Source organism: Odontesthes bonariensis, chromosome 18 (genome assembly GCF_027942865.1).
Source record: "Odontesthes bonariensis isolate fOdoBon6 chromosome 18, fOdoBon6.hap1, whole genome shotgun sequence".
In the NCBI taxonomy this organism is placed as follows: domain Eukaryota; kingdom Metazoa; phylum Chordata; class Actinopteri; order Atheriniformes; family Atherinopsidae; genus Odontesthes; species Odontesthes bonariensis.
In genome coordinates, this window is record NC_134523.1 from 18,870,985 (window position 1) to 18,889,079 (window position 18,095).

General features: G+C 41.9%; 3 protein-coding genes across 4 annotated transcripts; 2 read left to right on the plus strand and 1 right to left on the minus strand.

Moving 5' to 3' along the window:
* Window positions 1-1,255: 1,255 nt before the first annotated feature.
* Window positions 1,256-2,530, minus strand: LOC142367752 (uncharacterized). The gene is made up of 3 exons (XM_075449778.1): window positions 2,070-2,530; window positions 1,745-1,936; window positions 1,256-1,632 (listed from the first exon to the last, which is right to left on the minus strand). The coding sequence occupies exons 1-3, from the start codon at window positions 2,416-2,418 to the stop codon at window positions 1,370-1,372; spliced, it is 804 nt and encodes a 267-aa protein (XP_075305893.1). The 5' UTR covers window positions 2,419-2,530; the 3' UTR covers window positions 1,256-1,369.
* Window positions 2,531-2,628: 98 nt separating this feature from the next.
* LOC142367155 (uncharacterized) lies at window positions 2,629-6,351 on the plus strand. Its single transcript, XM_075449103.1, has 2 exons — window positions 2,629-2,810; window positions 3,268-6,351. Exons 1-2 carry the CDS (start codon window positions 2,792-2,794, stop codon window positions 5,601-5,603), a joined length of 2,355 nt encoding a protein of 784 aa, XP_075305218.1. The 5' UTR covers window positions 2,629-2,791; the 3' UTR covers window positions 5,604-6,351.
* Window positions 6,352-11,493: 5,142 nt separating this feature from the next.
* Window positions 11,494-17,333, plus strand: jtb (jumping translocation breakpoint). 2 transcript variants are annotated; one of them, XM_075449126.1, is made up of 6 exons: window positions 11,494-11,684; window positions 12,386-12,656; window positions 13,677-13,717; window positions 13,825-13,910; window positions 15,004-15,083; window positions 15,496-17,333. In XM_075449126.1, the coding sequence occupies exons 2-6, from the start codon at window positions 12,565-12,567 to the stop codon at window positions 15,650-15,652; spliced, it is 456 nt and encodes a 151-aa protein (XP_075305241.1). In that variant the 5' UTR covers window positions 11,494-11,684; window positions 12,386-12,564; the 3' UTR covers window positions 15,653-17,333. The 2 variants fall into 2 exon arrangements, with proteins under 2 accessions (XP_075305241.1, XP_075305242.1); XM_075449127.1 differs by having other exon boundaries at window positions 13,828-13,910.
* The last annotated feature ends 762 nt before the right edge of the window (window positions 17,334-18,095 follow it).

Below are 18,095 nucleotides of genomic sequence, written 5' to 3' on the forward strand. Positions count from 1 at the left end.
AGGAAAAAGGACAGCTACTTCCGTTTTTCGTTTTTTCGTTTTGACAGAAAAACGGATTATACTTTAGTACCCGGACCTTGGTGCCATCGGTGGATCACACATCCCTATCCTAAATCGTAAAGGGTGGCACTCCATTATTCTCCAGGGTGTTGTGGATGGAAAGGGGCTGTTCTGGAACGTGTTTTCTGGATTGCCAGGGAGTTTGCATGATGCCAAGGTACTGAGACTGTCTGAACTGTGGGAGTTTGGCAGCCAGGGAAACCTTGTCCCTGCTCACACACGAAACATTGGTGGAGTGACTGCTGGCTATTACCTCCTAGGGGACTCGGCATACCCCCTGCAGAACTGGCTCCTCAAACCTTTTCAGGACAATGGACGACTGGCACCTGAACAGCATCTGTTCAACAAGAAATTCAGCCGAGCACGGGTTGTTGTTGAAAATGCGTTCGGCAGGCTCAAGGGCAGATGGCGTTGCCTTCTGAAAAGGAACGACTCGGACACAAAACTTGTGAAATCAATGGTGATGACTTGCTGTGCTCTGCACAATCTGTGCGAAACTCATGGGGAGACCTATGTGCCAGAATGGAACACAGCTGCAGCAGCAACAGTAGTTGAGCCTGTGGCAGCAGTGGCACAGGAGGAGGAGGGCAGCGATGTTAGGGAGGGGCTGATGCGTCACTTTTTGTCAAGTGCCTGAACATCGATTTTCTGACGCGTGTATCGTTCTGCACTACAGATTTGAACAACAATAAACCTTTTCAGTTTTGCAAATATGTCTCCACTTTTATTTATTAAATGTAATTAGAAGTTCACTATAACTATCACATCCTGTACACAATATCAAGGATCTCTCCTTGCTGGTGGCATTCTGAATTCACACATGCTTATTGATGTTGGGGTGGTAGGGAAATTGATTCAAATAGTGTTTGCACATTCAACCTATTGTACTCTCTGATTATCATCCTTAAAGGTATCCCCCAATCTTTACCTACACACCACAACTCCAGAACATTTCCATCTCCAAGTATCAAATTGGGGTGATAGGGTAATTGATTACAATATGAATTGTTTGCACATTCAACCTATTGTACTCTCCAATCAGAGAGTACAATAGGTTGAATGTGCAAACACTATTGCAGGTGATCTACAACCAAATAAAAATGTATACTATGAAAACAGGTCTAGATGCTAATTAAATTATGCTTTTTTTCTTTACCCATTCTCTGTATGTGTGCTGACAAAAGAAAAAGTCATGTTACAATCACACAAATGGTTTATTAAGTCATTTAAGCAAAAAATACACAGCAAAAGTGCATATATACACACAGTCCAAAGTATATACATTTCCCTGGCAGGGACATGTATGAATTTACTCCACACGCCGGTTGCCAATTGCCTGCACCAGCTGACCCAACAGGCCGAGGAACTTCTGCTGGAACGCTGCTGTCTGTGCGTTCTCTTCTCTTCTAAGGCTGGCTTCCACTTCTCTTGCCTCGCGTGAATCTGCCAAGAGCAACTGGAAGTGGCTCTCTCGCTGAGCCCGGTCCCGTTCTTGTTGCACTACATCGTCTTCGTGGAGCTCCCTCAGCAAAGCTGCAGTGTCCTGCTCGAGGAGGCTCCTTTTCCTCTTTCCTGCACAACAATAAAATTATAAATAACAGGCCAATAGCAACCAAAGCAGGCTTTTAAAATATTCTAGGGACATACAATTTGGACACAAGATTTGAAACGGGTCTCCTCTTACCTCTGACCACAAGTTGTGTGCTGCTTGTTGCCTCTGCTGGCGTCGAGGCTGCTGCTGGTGCTGCTGCTGGCGGTGGTGGTGGTGCTGCTGGTGCTGCTGGTGCTGCTGGTGCTGCTGGTGCTGCTGGTGCTGCTGCTGGGGAACGTGAAGGGTCGTCGCTGGGAGAAAAAGTAATTTCCTCGCTTGTGGTTTCTTAAACAAAAAATAAACACAGCAACTATAAGCAGAAGCACAACGCACAATGGCAACAACAAGAAAAAGCAGAGGACGGAGATTAACTTGATATTAGCATGCTCACTAAACAACAATGCAACACTTCACTTACCATCTTTGACCACTATTTTGACCACCTCCCGTCCACGATTTGCTGGCCTGTGACCGTAAATGGCGTCCATGTGGCCGAACCACCTCCAGACCCGGCGATTTACACCACTTCGACCGTTGTGATCTTTAGTGGCCCGGTAGTCACTTTTCATTTTCTTAAGTTTTCCCCGGCACTGCTGGAGAGTACGGTGGAAGCCATGCGTGGCCATTTGTTGGGCGAGTTCTTTGAAAACCCTTTCATTCCGTGCGGTGCCGTCGAGTTCCCTCTGAATCCTATCTTCGGCAACCAGAGTCAGGAACGTCTGGACCTCCTCGAACGACCAAGGAGTGAATTTCTCCTGCGAAGCCATCTCGTGGCGCGTTTCCACTAGCTCCCTTCGGCTCGGCTCGGCGCGCAGTCCCTGCAACTGGGTAGATTTTCCGTATCACCTCACCCCTGGGTCCAAGCAGGCCGGAAGCGTTACTAAAACGTGACGTCAGCCGACTGCCTTCCACTGATTGGCCGATGAGTGTTGCCACTGGAAGCGTCATAACCGCGCGACGACCGACTAGACGATGACGAGAAATGTGTCCGGAAGTGGCAGCTGAGTTTTTGACGGACTATTTGCTGCACTCCGTTAGCAAACAGCACCACAAATCGATCCAAAACTAGAAAGAAAGTGCGGTTCTGTGAGCAGACCAGAGGCAAACCAACACCGCGGAGTGTTAATTTTAAAGGCTGATATGGAGTCAAGAGGAGAAGGTTGGTTTTCTTCCAGAAAACTCGTTACGGAGCTGATGTTGCTAAGCTAAAACAGCATGAAACACAAATGCAGTAAACTAGTTAATAATGACGTGATGAATATATATTAATGGAATTGTAAAATAAATTAACATCAAAGTGTTAACAAAAGAATACATTATTGATTATTTATCAGGATATTTGACAGAACCTTTATGTACTTTATTGATAGAAAAATTATTTTCCCAATTAACATGTAAATGTTCAATCAGCTGAAATGTAGAAACTACAACCTGTCTGTAAAGAAGAACACAATGAATACAGTACAACAAGAAAAAAAAGGACAAGTTCGATTAGAGAAATAACGTAACGATGGATTAGGAGTTTATTGACAATAAATCATCTGGAAAAGAGTATGTATAAAATTCTTTCCTGTCTTCGTGATAACAAATTAGTTTAATATTCGTTTCTGTGTTAGGTTTACTTCCAGGGATCCAGAGGGTGATTATTGGTGAAGAAGAGCTGCTTGAGGGGAGCTCCAGGCTAAAACAGGAGGGGCCCTGCATTAAAGAGGAGGAAGAGGAGGCTGATATAACAGAGTTGTCATTCTGTCCTGTCCTTATGAAAAGTGAAGATGATGAAGAGAAACCTCTGCCCTCTCAGCCTCATCGCAGCCTGACAGAGGAGGACAGAAACTCTGTTGTAGAAGAGGATTGTTGTGAACCAGAACCACATTTACAGTTTGGTGACAGGACTTCAGAGTCATCAGAGACAGATGTCAGCGATGGCGACTGGGAGGAGAGCAGCGAAGCTCTGGCGGATTCAAACTCAGCAATAAATGCAGCTGAAACAATGTGTAGTGGCGAGAAACCGTTCCGCTGCTCAGAGTGTGCGAGAAGATTTCGGCTCCGCGGAAACCTGAACAAACACTTGAAGACTCACAAAGAGGAGAAACCCTTCAGCTGCTCAGAATGCAGAAGAAAATTTGGCCGTAAGACGGACCTTAAGGCTCACAGTTTTTTACACAGTGTTACACTGAAGCATCACCTCAGGACTCACACAGGAGAGAAACCCTTCAGCTGCTCCAAGTGCAGCAAGACGTTCACCAGAAACACAAGCCTGAAAGCTCACTTGAGAATCCACACGGGAGAGAAACCCTTCAGCTGCTCCAAGTGCAGCAAGACGTTCACCAGCAACAGATACCTGAAAGCTCACTTGAGAATCCATACGGGAGAGAAACCCTTCAGCTGCTCCAAGTGCAGCAAGACGTTCACCAGCAACACATACCTGAAAGCTCACTTGAGAAGCCACACGGGAGAGAAACCCTTCAGCTGCTCCGAGTGCAGCAAGACGTTCACCAGCAACACATACCTGAAAGCTCACTTGAGAATCCACACGGGAGAGAAACCCTTCAGCTGCTCCAAGTGCAGCAAGACGTTCACCAGCAACACAAGCCTGAAAGCTCACTTGAGAATCCACACGGGAGAGAAACCCTTCAGCTGCTCCAAGTGCAGCAAGACGTTCACCAGAAACACAAGCCTGAAAGCTCACTTGAGAATCCACACGGGAGAGAAACCCTTCAGCTGCTCCAAGTGCAGCAAGACGTTCACCAGCAACACAAGCCTGAAAGCTCACTTGAGAATCCACACGGGAGAGAAACCCTTCAGCTGCTCCAAGTGCAGCAAGACGTTCACCAGAAACACATACCTGAACGCTCACTTGAGAATCCACACGGCAGAGAAACGATTCAGCTGTTCGGTCTGTGGTAGAAGTTTTTTACACAGTGTTACACTGAAGCATCACCTCAGGACTCACACAGGAGAGAAACCCTTCAGCTGCTCCAAGTGCAGCAAGACATTCACCAGCAACACATACCTGAGCGCTCACTTGAGAATCCACACGGGAGAGAAACCCTTCAGCTGCTCCAAGTGCAGCAAGACGTTCACCAGCAACACATACCTGAAAGCTCACTTGAGAATCCACACAGGAGAGAAACCCTTCAGCTGCTCCAAGTGCAGCAAGACGTTCACCAGAAACACAAGCCTGAAAGCTCACTTGAGAATCCACACGGGAGAGAAACCCTTCAGCTGCTCCAAGTGCAGCAAGACGTTCACCAGCAACAGATACCTGAAAGCTCACTTGAGAATCCACACGGGAGAGAAACCCTTCAGCTGCTCCGAGTGCAGCAAGACGTTCACCAGCAACACATACCTGAAAGCTCACTTGAGAATCCACACGGGAGAGAAACCCTTCAGCTGCTCCGAGTGCAGCAAGACGTTCACCAGCAACACATACCTGAAAGCTCACTTGAGAATCCACACGGGAGAGAAACCCTTCAGCTGCTCCGAGTGCAGCAAGACGTTCACCAGCAACACAAGCCTGAAAGCTCACTTGAGAATCCACACGGGAGAGAAACCCTTCAGCTGCTCCGAGTGCAGCAAGACGTTCACCAGCAACACATACCTGAAAGCTCACTTGAGAATCCACACGGGAGAGAAACCCTTCAGCTGCTCCGAGTGCAGCAAGACGTTCACCAGCAACACAAGCCTGAAAGCTCACTTGAGAATCCACACGGGAGAGAAACGATTCTACTGCGACTTCTGTCACAAAAGATTCACCCAAAAAGACCACATGCAAGACCATTGGCGTGTCTGTCGCTCAGCAAACTGTGAAGGATCCAAAACAGTCAGAAACAGAGTACTGATGCCTCGCCCTCAAAGTTGTGGACTAGTGTTGTTTCTTAAGGATGTAAGTTTGGTCTCAACATTGGTAGGGGCACAACAACTCATCCCCAAACCCTCACATCCACCTTAGAATTACATGTAAGCTGTTAATGAACAAATTCTTTGTATTTTATGAGTAATGGTTGTATTTTTTAAATGCATTTGGGTTGTGGGTTAGTTTTCCAAGTTGTGCTTGTTACTCTGTTTTATCTGACCAAAAGCAGGGAACTGCATGCTGGGGCCAGTAACGTCTTAGCTGTCTCTTCTGGGGGATAAGCAGGGCTTGACTGGGGCTCCCTCCTGGCCTTTGACTAGAAAATTCCTCTTGTGCTAGACAGGGCTTACTCTTTAATCAGGTGGTGTTGAGGTGAAAGCCAGGGTTTATCCGTGGGTCGAGCCGGGGAGACCGGATGCTTAATTATCGGCTACAGCACAGTCCTCATAGTGATGAATTCAGTGTAAAAACCAAAGATGCCTTATTCTTTTCTCTTTGCATTGTTGGTATGATTTCTACCATCTGGCACCCAGACTTTCGATATATTGTGGGCAAAACTCCGGGGCTTCGAGCTCCATGCTGCTGGCAAGCTCTGGCTCATAGATAGCTCTAGTTTGCCCGATAATACAATTGTATTTCTTGTGTGTCTTGTCCTTTTTTTTATCTTATGTGTGTTGTGCCATTCCTTCTAATCGTCTTGTTGGTACCCAACTGAGTCATAACAATGTCATGCTAAGACCTCACCTGAAGCCCTGCAGGATCAGACTGCTTGATTTCTGCAGTTCTTGTTTGTAATAAAGGGATTCACAGATAAATAATGCACAGACAAATGTATGCTAGAACTTGGTTTTGTTGAGTAAATGTGGTCAATTAAAATCAACCTGGTCTGATGTAACTTCTTTAAAGATAAACCCATGACCTACTACTTTTATTTTCACATTTAAATGCTGATGCCTCCGTGTGACTAAAGAATGAGTCACCTGAAACTCTAACCCTCCTCATCGTCATCTCCTATGCTTCCCTCGGCTACTGATTTGATTTCTGGGATTGTGGGAAACAAATGAGATTTTTAGAATGAACTTCAGCTCATCTTCTGGTTATATATTAACAAATGCTAGCAACCTGAAGTGTTCTAAAGCTGTCATCTGTATTTCTATTTCAAGCTTTTGGGCTTAATGCCTATAAATCATAGGTGGAACTCAAAACTATTTAATCTGAGGATTCTAATGCCACTTCTTAGTATTGTTATTTATCTTTAAGTGTGGAATTAGCAGAAGATGTTGTTTTCCTGTAAATGGTAAATTTCTGGTGGTTAATTTTCCCAGTTTGTTAATCAATTCTGTTCCATCACTCTATTTCATACTTCACATACGTTTCATCACATATCACATTTTCTTCTCTCTTTTTGTTACTTGCATCCTTAAAAGCTACTTACCTGAAATTATAAATGGCAGATTTTGTGGTGCAGGTGATGAATGAGGACTACAACAGCAGGTAAGCTATTAAACGTAAATGTAAATGTACTTTATTTATGCAGCGCTTTACAGACAATCCTTACGGTGTACCAAAGTGCTTTGCAGCAGGTAATAAATAAAGAGAAGAATAAGTAAAAACAAATGACTTCTATTATTATATATTATGCTTTATATTACTTATAATATAATATATATATAATATATGTTTTAATCAATCTGGCTCAAAATCTAAGAGTCAAAGACACAAAACCACTTTTCACTACAAATTCTTATGTAGAGCTCTACATTCCTTATTTTATTTCACTTAATTTTTCATTTTCATTTTAGCTAACAATTCTTTTAACTATTGTTATTTTGGTTTTAATACATATGTCGCCGAGTGTATGTTGTGCAGTTGTAGCTTGAGCAGTTTTCTCCGGGATCAATACATTTTTCAGATTCTGATACTGATTATTGCCACACGGCTCACGGGAATTCTCAGCTTCTTGGGCTCCACAACATGTCCACGTTAGCTTGGAGTTTTTCCTCACAATCCTTAGTTGACTGCAAACCATTAAGTTGGGGGATGGCTGAAGTACAAGAATAGAATATAAAACAGAAGTTAAAAGAATTTAATAGTTTATCGGAATGCAGCCTGTACAGCATCATCGGAAAAAGTAGTTTAAAATTCATGCGGCAGAGTAAGAAAGTTTTGAGGTTGTTGGAAGGCGTGATGACTATAATATGTTTCTGATGTCACGAGGCTGGGTTCCACAGCTGTTTATTAACGTGTTCACGCACATGTTCACATAAAGAAATACTCATTTTCTTCTCTTTAAATTGTGGGCTTTGTGATAAAGTTTGTATGAGTGATCGATTATTGATCAGTGATTCTGGTTTTTCCTCCAGCAGAAACAGTGCAGTGCGTAGACATGTTGTCTATGATGCTGCACCTATGATGTGTCAGTGATTCATTGAAGGGGATCAGTTTGATGTCATCATGTGGTCATGTGACTCTTAAACCAGACTAAGAGGATTATTGTTTTCCCTTCTGTTACATTTTTTTGTCTGTTTCTTTGCTCAGCTGCTGTTTGTTTTCCAAGAAGAATCAGAAAGCTTTGGATGCCTATTGATTGATAGACTGGTTGACAGATGAAGCTGAATGTGTGCGCAGTGTTTCTGCTGCTGGTCTGCTCTCTGCAGAGGGCCGACTGCAGTCTGCCAGACTTCACTCCTGCAACACCACCTCAGCAGGTAGGACAGGTGCGTGCTGGGAAGAAAAAAACAACAACCACGATTTGACTGTTCTCGAGTTGGGTTGAAGCTCACCGAGCAGCTGTAATGTTAACACATTGTCTGTGGTGTCAGTTTGTTTAATGAAAAATGTCAGGTTGAATTGAACATCACATCTCAGTCCTGAAGGATTCTCAATTTGTCTGTTTGTTAAAACAGCAAACAGCAGTCCAGCTGACTGGGTCCAAAACCATTATCAGGTTAAATAAGTTGCTAATTCCTTGATATTGTACAACAACTCTGGCCTTCCCTGTGATCCAACTACATTTTCACATATCTAAGTGATCATGCTTGTTCTGTGTAGCCTTTCTAAATTCATAAGAGAGGATTTCTGAGGTGGAGCTGGGTGTTGATCTGATGGATCCAACCTGGGGCGGACCAGAACTCCCCCCTGTGGGATCCTGTCCTAATGCATTAGCACTGACATTGTTGGTCAGCCAGACAGCTGATGGTGTTATCCTCCATAATTTGTATGAATCAATAACAAATTATGGTGGTGAGAATTTTTTTACCTTCTCTTGCCTCTGTGACGCTGCCGGTAGGGGCAGAGACTATCAAAGTGGTGATAACAAAGAAAGACTAAACCAGAACCAGAATCCATTTCAAGACCCCAACACCTTCCACATTTAGAAGTTCAAATCTTATAAGACCTCCTCGTGGAACTTTGTTAAGGCCTCTAAATGTCTGTGTGAGACACAGCAATGAAACCAAAAACAAAGAGGATATCGTTCCACTAAACTACACAATGTTTCACAGTATAACAGCCTAATAGGACCACGAATAAGAAAATTAAGCTTTTTTTTTTTAAATGGGATAAAGAAAAAACACATTTCTGGCATTTCAGGATCCGTCTGTTGTGTGTCCAGAATCTGCTGATCAGACAGAGGTTGGCATCATTTAAATGATCTCTCTTTTTTCTTTTCAGGATAAAGTTTCTGTGAACTCTCAGTCAAACATTATAATATCTCTAAAGAAGAATGGCTTAAGGCGACTTCCTGGAATCTGCCGACGCCTGAAGCGACGAAGAGTCACAATCCTGGTAAATATCAACAACAGAGATTAAGATTAAGATCCGATTTATTGGTCATGCATACAGATGAAATTAGTCCCCCGCTTTTAACCCATCCAGGTTGGCACCTGTAGATACACACATGCACAGGGTCACACACTCATAGAAATAGATGCCATACACTGGAGCAGTGGGCAGCCATTCACAGCGCCCGGGGAGAATGGGGGTACGGTGCCTTGCTCAAGGGCACCTCGGCCGTGACAAGGAGGTGGACTGACACCCCTCCAGCTGTCAGTTCCATCAATCTTTTTTACAAATTACAAACGATCTTTTTGGTTCTGTGTCTGTGTTCCAGCTCCACAGCACATCAGCTGTGGCCCAAACCTGTTTCAGTTTGGTCAAATCAAATCACCATAACTAATTGAGTTTTATAAGCATGTATAATTGTGTCTCACAGCGTATAAACTGAGGGGACTCTAACTCTGTGCTGCACCAATTTCAGTGTAACCTGGAGAAGTTCTGTTGGGGGCGGAGCTGGTGGAAAAGCCAGAAGATTTCATCCGGTCAGGTGTGTCCATGCCCTCGTGGTTCCAGGTGTTCACATTTCTTTCTTCACAGCATCTGAATGAAGAGCGACGAACACCTGCAAACAGGCTTTGTTTTTAAAATGGCAGCTGAATTTTCTCTAGATTAATTAAAAATAAAGGTTTGTGTGAAGATTTGTGTTAGTTTTGTCTTTTATTTGAGTTGCACATTCAATTATTTAGCATCAAGTTGCTCATTATTTACAATATGAAACTTCTCTGGGTGGATGCTGGGCGTTTATTGAACCTCACGAGTGCAAAAGTCAAACGAAATAAAATTTCGTGTTGTATCATGAATAAAAATCTGTGTTGATGAGCAGTTAGCGGTGACTTTTGATTTGAGACTGTAATAAACACTAACGCCATCGGGCGGCGGTGCGGAAACATTGATGACGTTTTTTCTGCCTTGTCAACATTTACATTTCCAGCAGGCAAAAGAAACTAAAGGAAGTGGCAGCCTTCAACCTTCAAAATAAATAAATATCACATTCATTATATCATCTTGTACTTACACATAGAATTATATATTAATCTTTCCATCCCTTTCCTGGCTTTATCTGCTCAGGGTCACAGCCAGGGGAGACCTGTCCAGTGCCACTTTAAAATCACAGAATAATTAGATATACAAGTAAATGGACGGTGGGATGAAACCGGAGTGCTCTGAGAAAACCCACAGAAGAACAATATACTCTCTTGAATATGTTAAGATAGACAGATAGGTACTTTATTTGGAGTTGTTTTGTCACAGCAGCAGGCAGCAAGGTGGATGCAGTGCAAGGATAAAGAAGCTAAATACAAAAATTAACAAAGCAAGAAAAATTACCAATAGGGGAAAAGTATGTACAAAAATAACATGGTTTACCAGTAAGGGTATAATAAATAAATGCTTGAGTTTGAGCATTTAAAGCAAAACAACAGAAGTTTGTGGACCTTAAAAATCTTTGCTATTGCCTGGTTCTGAACGTTCACTTTTGTCATGGACATTCATGGGCTTGAAACTGCTTTACAGTGCTGAAGGGATGAGGTAACACAGTCCACAGCTTTAGTTTCCAGCCCCACACCACATCGTTTTGCTTCATGAATGCTTGGCATATTTGTAGACTTTTTCAACATGACGAAAACAATAAAAAATGAATGCATGATGTACATTTGCAGGGCTCATAGCGATATTTATTTATTTATTTTATAAAAGTAGTGTTACATCCCATAAATGTGAGCCAATTAGCAAAAAGTTTGTCAAATTTCCATCCATCTATCCATTATCTTCCGGACAACAGGTCATCCTCTCCGTCGTAAAACTCTTGAGCTCCACCCAGGGCTCCAGATGTGTCCCAGGGCCAGGGGACACATGGATATACATTCCCTCCAGCGGGTTCTGGGTCTGCCCTGGGGTCTCTTCTCAGTTGGACATGCCCAGGAGAAGAAAAGTCCAACACTGTAGGTTAAATGCTCGACTTTGTGCCAACAATGCGAACACAGCTCTTGCTTTTGTTATACAGTGTTACTTTAATTGAAGAAAAATAAGTTGTTGTTTTTTTGTTTTAAAAAGGAAAAATCGGTTTAGCTAAAAACTAGCTTCGATTCAGAAAAAGCTTTTATTGTGAAGACATCGTACCGGAATTGATACTCGGTTTATTCTTTTTCTATTTTTTTCTAACATTATTGTATTGGTGTGAGGCCATGAACACGTCCGGTGACAGTAGGTGAATTTAATCAGCTCGCCGGTCTTTAACCACTAACTTTAAAGGTCAGTTTGTCATCGCCCGTATTAAAACGGCCTTTCCTCTTCTCATTTCTCACGTTGGTTCCAAAATGGCGACTATTTCAGCGGAGTACGGTGAGTATTTGGAGTTGAGCTCAGCTCAGCTAACGTTAGCTCGTCTCAGTGGGTTAACAAAATGTTAACAGGCAGTAAAGCTTTTGCAGGATGTTAGCATTACTATGTCGTGGTGTTTATGACAAACCATAACTCTTATTTTGAAAATGTGCTAAATAGTCTGTTTTACTTTCATAAGTCACGTTAGCCAGATAGCTGCCCTGCTAACGCCTGATATCTTTGTTTTGAGTTTGTTCGGCATCATTGATCGATCGATTACCTGCAGTCAGCTGATTATTAGAAATAGACAGTTTGTTAGATGTTTTAAGACTATAGAATACTAATCCATATTCCAATTCACCATCAAGTTAATTTTCTATCTCGTACTTGTTTTTGTTTTTTTTCAGTAAAAGCCATAAAATTGCTGAAATATTATAATAATCAACAGAGAAATTTAGGTCCCAAGGTAGAAGAAAGAAAAATCCTCTGAGTACACTGTTGTCGTTATATAAACTTACATAACATACTTATTCTTTGTTTTACAAAAACTTTTGTTACTTTCAGCCACTATCTGCCAATAATTTAATGACTAAACATTCAGTAAACATTTGAAATAAGGGTCAGATTGAATGTTTTAAAAGTGAAAATGTTGTTGAGTAACAGGATGATAATGTGTAGAACAAATCTGACTTATTGATCGACTGATCCGTTTTATCTTTCAGGATTCAGCTTCCTGTTGCCTTAAAGCCCTTTGTCCAGAGTGAGCACCATGTAAACAGACAGACGGCAAACTATTTGAGTCAGGCTGTACACTGGTCCAGAACCAGTCAGTAACTGGTCATTAACCAGCTGCAGTAGTGTCAGGGTGGCTGCGGTGACGTCCTGGTGGAGAAGCAGACTGATGGAGAGTGACTGTCGGATCCCAGTTGTCGCCTGTTGTCGACCCCGAGTCCTCATCCTCCATGCTCTATTCTGGGGCTTTGTCTCCTTAAGGTTAGTCTTTAAAGCTCTAGCTGTTGTTAAAAATAGATGGTTGCCCTTCTGAAGAGGCTTTTTTTTTTTTTTTTCATTATTACGGAGGGTTGTAGTGGTTTTATGCTGTAATTTAGGTTTCATTGTGTTTGATTTGAAAACCCTCTTAGCACTTGACTTGACTTTGAAAGACTCCTCTAATTTATTGTGTTGCAATTTTAACATCAGCCTGTACTATTAAACCTGAAGTATCCCGACTCTAAATTCATTATGTGGTGGGAATCTGTTAGCAGCAATTTCAACTTCCAGTCTTCTTATGAGTTTCACCAGGCTCTGCACACATAGAGAAGGAGGTGGAGCGGTTGGTGACCAGAAACAGAACTAACAGCAAAGATGGAGAAAAACAGCTGACAAAGTCCAAAACTAGGTGGATGTTTGATGCCTAGATGTGTTGTTCAAATCAAATCAAATTTATTTATAAAGCACATTTTATGTACAAAACAATTCAAAGTGCTTTACATAAAATAAAGGCATTGCAGCAGGAAGTGGAAGAAGCATTAAAAATACATAAAAGAATATAAAGAGAAACAAATAAAAACAGTTTAAATGAATTTTAAAATATCATGCAGATTTCATGCATAGACACATGAGAACAGAAATGTTTTTAACCTGGATTTAAAAATGTCTACATTTGGTGAAAGTTTAATCTCCACTGGCAGTTTGTTCCACTTGTTGGCAGCATAACAGCTTCTCCATGTTTAGTCTGGATTCTGGACTGGACCAGCTGACCTGAGTCCTTGGATCTAAGAGCTCTGCTGGGTTTATATTCTCTGAACATGTCACAGATGTATTTTGGGCCTAAACCGTTCTGGGATTTGTAAACCATCAGCAGGCTTTTAAAATCTATTCTGTGAGTGACTGGAATCCAGTGTAAAGATTAAAAAACTGGGGTGATGTGTTCAGATCTCTTTGTCCGAGTTAAAACTAGCAGCAGCGTTCTGGATGAGCTGCAGATGTTTAATGCTCTTTTTGTTTTTTCAGAGTGTTCGGAGCAGCTCTGCTGAGCGAAGAGAAAACAACAGGTACGACCAAGCTACGTTTGACACCTCAAACACAACTGTTGTGTTTAAACTTGGAAAATGTAAATGGTTTTTGTCATCTGACGCCTGTTGTCCATCCTCTGCGGCAGCAGTGAAGCCTGTGGTCGCCCCCTGCTGGCAGCTGGAGGAGTTTATAGTGTTGGACGAGTGTGTCCGCTGCAGCGACTTCAACTCAGTAAGTAAACTGAACCAGTTTTATATCCTTATAAGGAATAAAAAAGACTTAATCATGTTGTTAAATAAAGTCGATTCAGATTTGTTTCCTTGAATGCTTCATTAAAAGTCTTTTTAATGATGTTCCTATAGACAAAACATTTATACTGTATTGGTTTTATAGCTTTATTTGTGTTTCACAGAACCAATCCAGGCTCCTTGGCGTTCTTTAATTGAAGCCTTTAGTTTTTGTTCACTGCTGTTAAACAGCTGCCGATGCTAAATGAGTAAACATGATGTTCAAAAGCCTGGACTTGCATGTATATATATGCCAGATATGTCCTGTGGCACAGTTTTGAGTGTCAGTAGCTCCACTCACCGATTGGCTGTAACAGTGGGACTGCTGTGGTGGAGTGGCTGTTGTCAGATGATAATTTTTCCAGATGAGTTTCTGTTGAGCTAATGGAACCCAGCTCACAGTTTCAGAGAGAAATAGGGACACGTCTCCACTCATGGTCTTGTCAGAGATCAGTCTTAAGCTTCATGTTGTCGTCCAAATGCACATCAGCGAGTGCCAAAGCAACTCCGCTCCTGTTTGTGCTCTTTGTGCTTTGGTTTTGTATTGCCAAGTTTTTGTAACTTGGCTTGTGTTGTTCAGCTGATACCTTTGCAAAATAGCTGAGTTGGAACCACAAGTGAGTAAACAGGCCCGTCTCTATGACTCATCCAAGCAGGAGCAGACAGATTCTTGGATTTCCTACTTCCTTTAAATTATGTTTGGTGCAGCTTTTTCATTGATTTCATGGTGTATTTTCCTCAGAGGTGACACTTCAGCTGTTTGGATGCATAAAGACATTGCTGTGAACTGTTAACGGCCAAGACAGATGTTTTTGACAAGTTACTTTGAAAATGAAACCGTCGTGGATATTGAAAATACTGAGCAGAAGCTGTCGTCTTCTGCTGCTTACGTCAGCCGCCATCAAACAACCAGCACACCTAAAGGATTCCATAATGACTCCTAAGACTTTTCAGACCAGAAACTCGATCTAAACAGAAACCAGCTCTGCTCGGCACCACCTGACGACATTAATGTGATTAATGTGTGTTTGTTTCAGAGGTCGCAGTTGGCCTGCAAACATACAGGATATGTCGAGAGGATCAACTGCACCAAGTCAAGCAGAGAAGAGTACAAGAGGTCAGTTATTGATCATCACTGGAACCAAGTTCAGGCCTACAATCCCACACCTGTTTCCTCTCCGAGAATGAGATCAGTCAGTGAAGTTCAGAGCTGCTCGTTCTGCTGCTTTTTAATACAATCAAGGAGCTTTTATTTAGAAATAATACATTTAGCTAAAAGTTGAGTTGAGATGAGTTCAGACTTATCATGTATGTGATCATGTACTTTTCAGCTTCGGTTTCCCGTATCGTTGGAACAGCATGCGACCATGAGGCTGAGACAAGCGGCACAATTTATTTAGTCCAGCAGTTTATTGCAGCTCAGACTCTGACAGGTCCAATGCCTCAGAGCACAGGAAGTGAAACAATTCAAACAGCCGAGAGTTTGATAAATCTGATGTAGGTGCTAACTCTCCTCCCCCTCCTCCCAGCTGTCGCTCCACTTTGATGGAGGAACATCTCTTCTGGAAGTTCGAGGCAGTGATGTTGGGTCTGACGGCTGTCTTCGCTGTGCTGGTGGTGGTCCGGCAGCGCTGGCTCGATCGCCTCGCCTCCGAAAAGGTCCGCCGCCAGATAGAATCCATCTAGAACGCCGCACACTCCGGGACCAGGACTTAACCTGGTTTTTATCCCTTGGCAGTATTTTAACAGCAGGTGGAGTGAAAACTGATCAAGATTCGCTTTGGACTGAGGATAAACCTGCAGAGAACTGTTTGATGTTTTCAACCTGAACTTTATTTAAAATGAGTTGGTAAACGTGACGAAGAGGCAGAGGGACCTTTGAGATTTACAGCTCAATTATTCATCAATTAATGTTCATCTTCACCAGCGGCTGCTTCTTTCCAGGTTAAAATCTCAAACGGACACTAAAACACTCAGACACATCATGATGACAAACTTTAAAATGTATTATAGTGCTCAAAGTTTAAAGTGAAATCAGGAAGCGATGAAACGGTGACTCAGAAAGTTTGTGATTCACCAATAAAGCCCGAGAAAAACAGAAAAGAAAACTTGGAGGGAGGCTCAAACTGTACTTGGACTGAATGAAAAGAAATAAGAAATTTTAGAAATGAGGGCTACATCTTGGTCTTGTTATGTCCAGTCAGAGTGTGCGCTGCAGTGACGTCACAAGCAGGAATCGTCTGGTTGGAAATTACATCACAAGACAAGATGGCAGCCCTCGTTTGACTTGTTTTGGCTTCACTTCATGGAGCTGTCATGTTGTCCTTCTTTTCATCCTGTCTGTGATCTGAACTGGTCTGACGTGATCCAGAAGGTCCATTATTTTTTTATTTTTCATTTATTTGTCACAATATTAATCTTTACTTGGTAAAACACCAAATTAAATTATGCCTGGTGATGGTACAGATTCTCAATCTGATGAAAAAATTAAGTTAAACCTGTAAGTTAGATTTAGTTTTATGTTAAAGTGTGAAGAGCTCTATCCTTCTCCTGATTGGCTGACATCACAACTTACTGGGCTCTGATTGGTTCCTGTCCCAAACTTAACAAAGAATAAGGATTTCATCATCTTACGCTCCTCTGATTGGTTAGAAAGTTTTAGACTCATTCCGATGTGAATCTTTCCTCATATTATTGTGCAAAGTGTTTCTTTCAACAGCTGAAGGTCAAACGTACGAGCGTCTTTAAAAGCATCAGCATATAAAGACAATGTCGAGATGATTTTATTGTACATAATAGTTTGGTATATTTTCTGCTTTTGTTTCTCTGTGAAGTTTCAGACTAAATAAACTGAAGAGAAGCTGAAAACATTCAGCAGCCATTTTCATCCACATGTGACACAAAGTTCAACTGCAATATGAGAAAGATAGTTTTTCCTTCTGCTGCTGTTGTGCCAATGAGTTCATCGGTTTGTCAGATGATCAGCAGGCAGAGCCCATTCTCCAGTCTGCGGTGTGATCATTCAGGACTCGGATTGCTGCTTAAACGGTGAATAAACAAGTAGAAACCATGGTGGAAATATGAGTCTGTTATATGTATTGAAGTGTGGAGAGTCAGTTTTCACGTGGTCCATGAAACATAGAAGTGCAGCATACTGACCCTGCAGCAATGTATAAAACACGTTTACAGTGTTTAATTTTGAGGTGGCAAATGGACTAATAAAGACTTTTTGCTTCCAGGTGAAGATATTTGTGGTGTTGGTGCCTGACCGACTGAAACGGCACCCTTTGTCAGTCACGCATTAATTATTGAGGAAAAAAATAACCAGAAAAAAAAAAGGCTCTTTATAAGACGTCACTAATTTTAGGCATTTTCTTCACATTGTTTTACATTTCTTTTCATCTTTCTACATTTCAGGAATTTATTCTCTTAAAGGTGTGACTTTTTTTCAATATTTTGTTATATTTAACATTTTAAACTTGTTTACAGTTCCACTTGGTGTGGTTGTTGGTCGTGTTCTTTAAAATTAGTTTTTATTTCAATTTATTTCTTATTGAGGCTCTGAAGGGTGTTGACGTTTCACTTTTTTCATGTTCAGGTTCCTCTCAAACATGCACCGGTGCTTTTCTGTATCAAATTGCAGCGGAAATCTTACCAGGTCAGACTTGGTCGTATTTAATTGTAACTTTCAACCCAACACAAGTCTGAACTACATTCGTAGTGTAAAAAAAAAAAAAAACACAAACAAGCATTTGCTTTCTATAGAAATCCAACAAATCATGAGGTCATGTAGCCTCACTACGTTTTATCAACTGAAACGCATCGCTTTAACAGATTGATCATGTCATCGTGTAATGTATCAAACAGGCGTTTATCTATGCTTGAATGTTCCACCTCAGAGGTGGATAATTGTGAGGACTTTCATTTCTGGGCCTGAAACTCCCCAGGGGCTGAGATACCGCGATTTACAACTTTGGTTTACAACTTTACACCACACCGGCTTGCCTTACAAAATGCTTGACCTCTTTGTGGCCCCTTAACATTACAAAAAGGCTGTACAAATGCAGGGCTCACGCTAAAGATTTGTCCTAATGAGTGATGTTACACTCCCCAACTGTAAGGCAGCTAC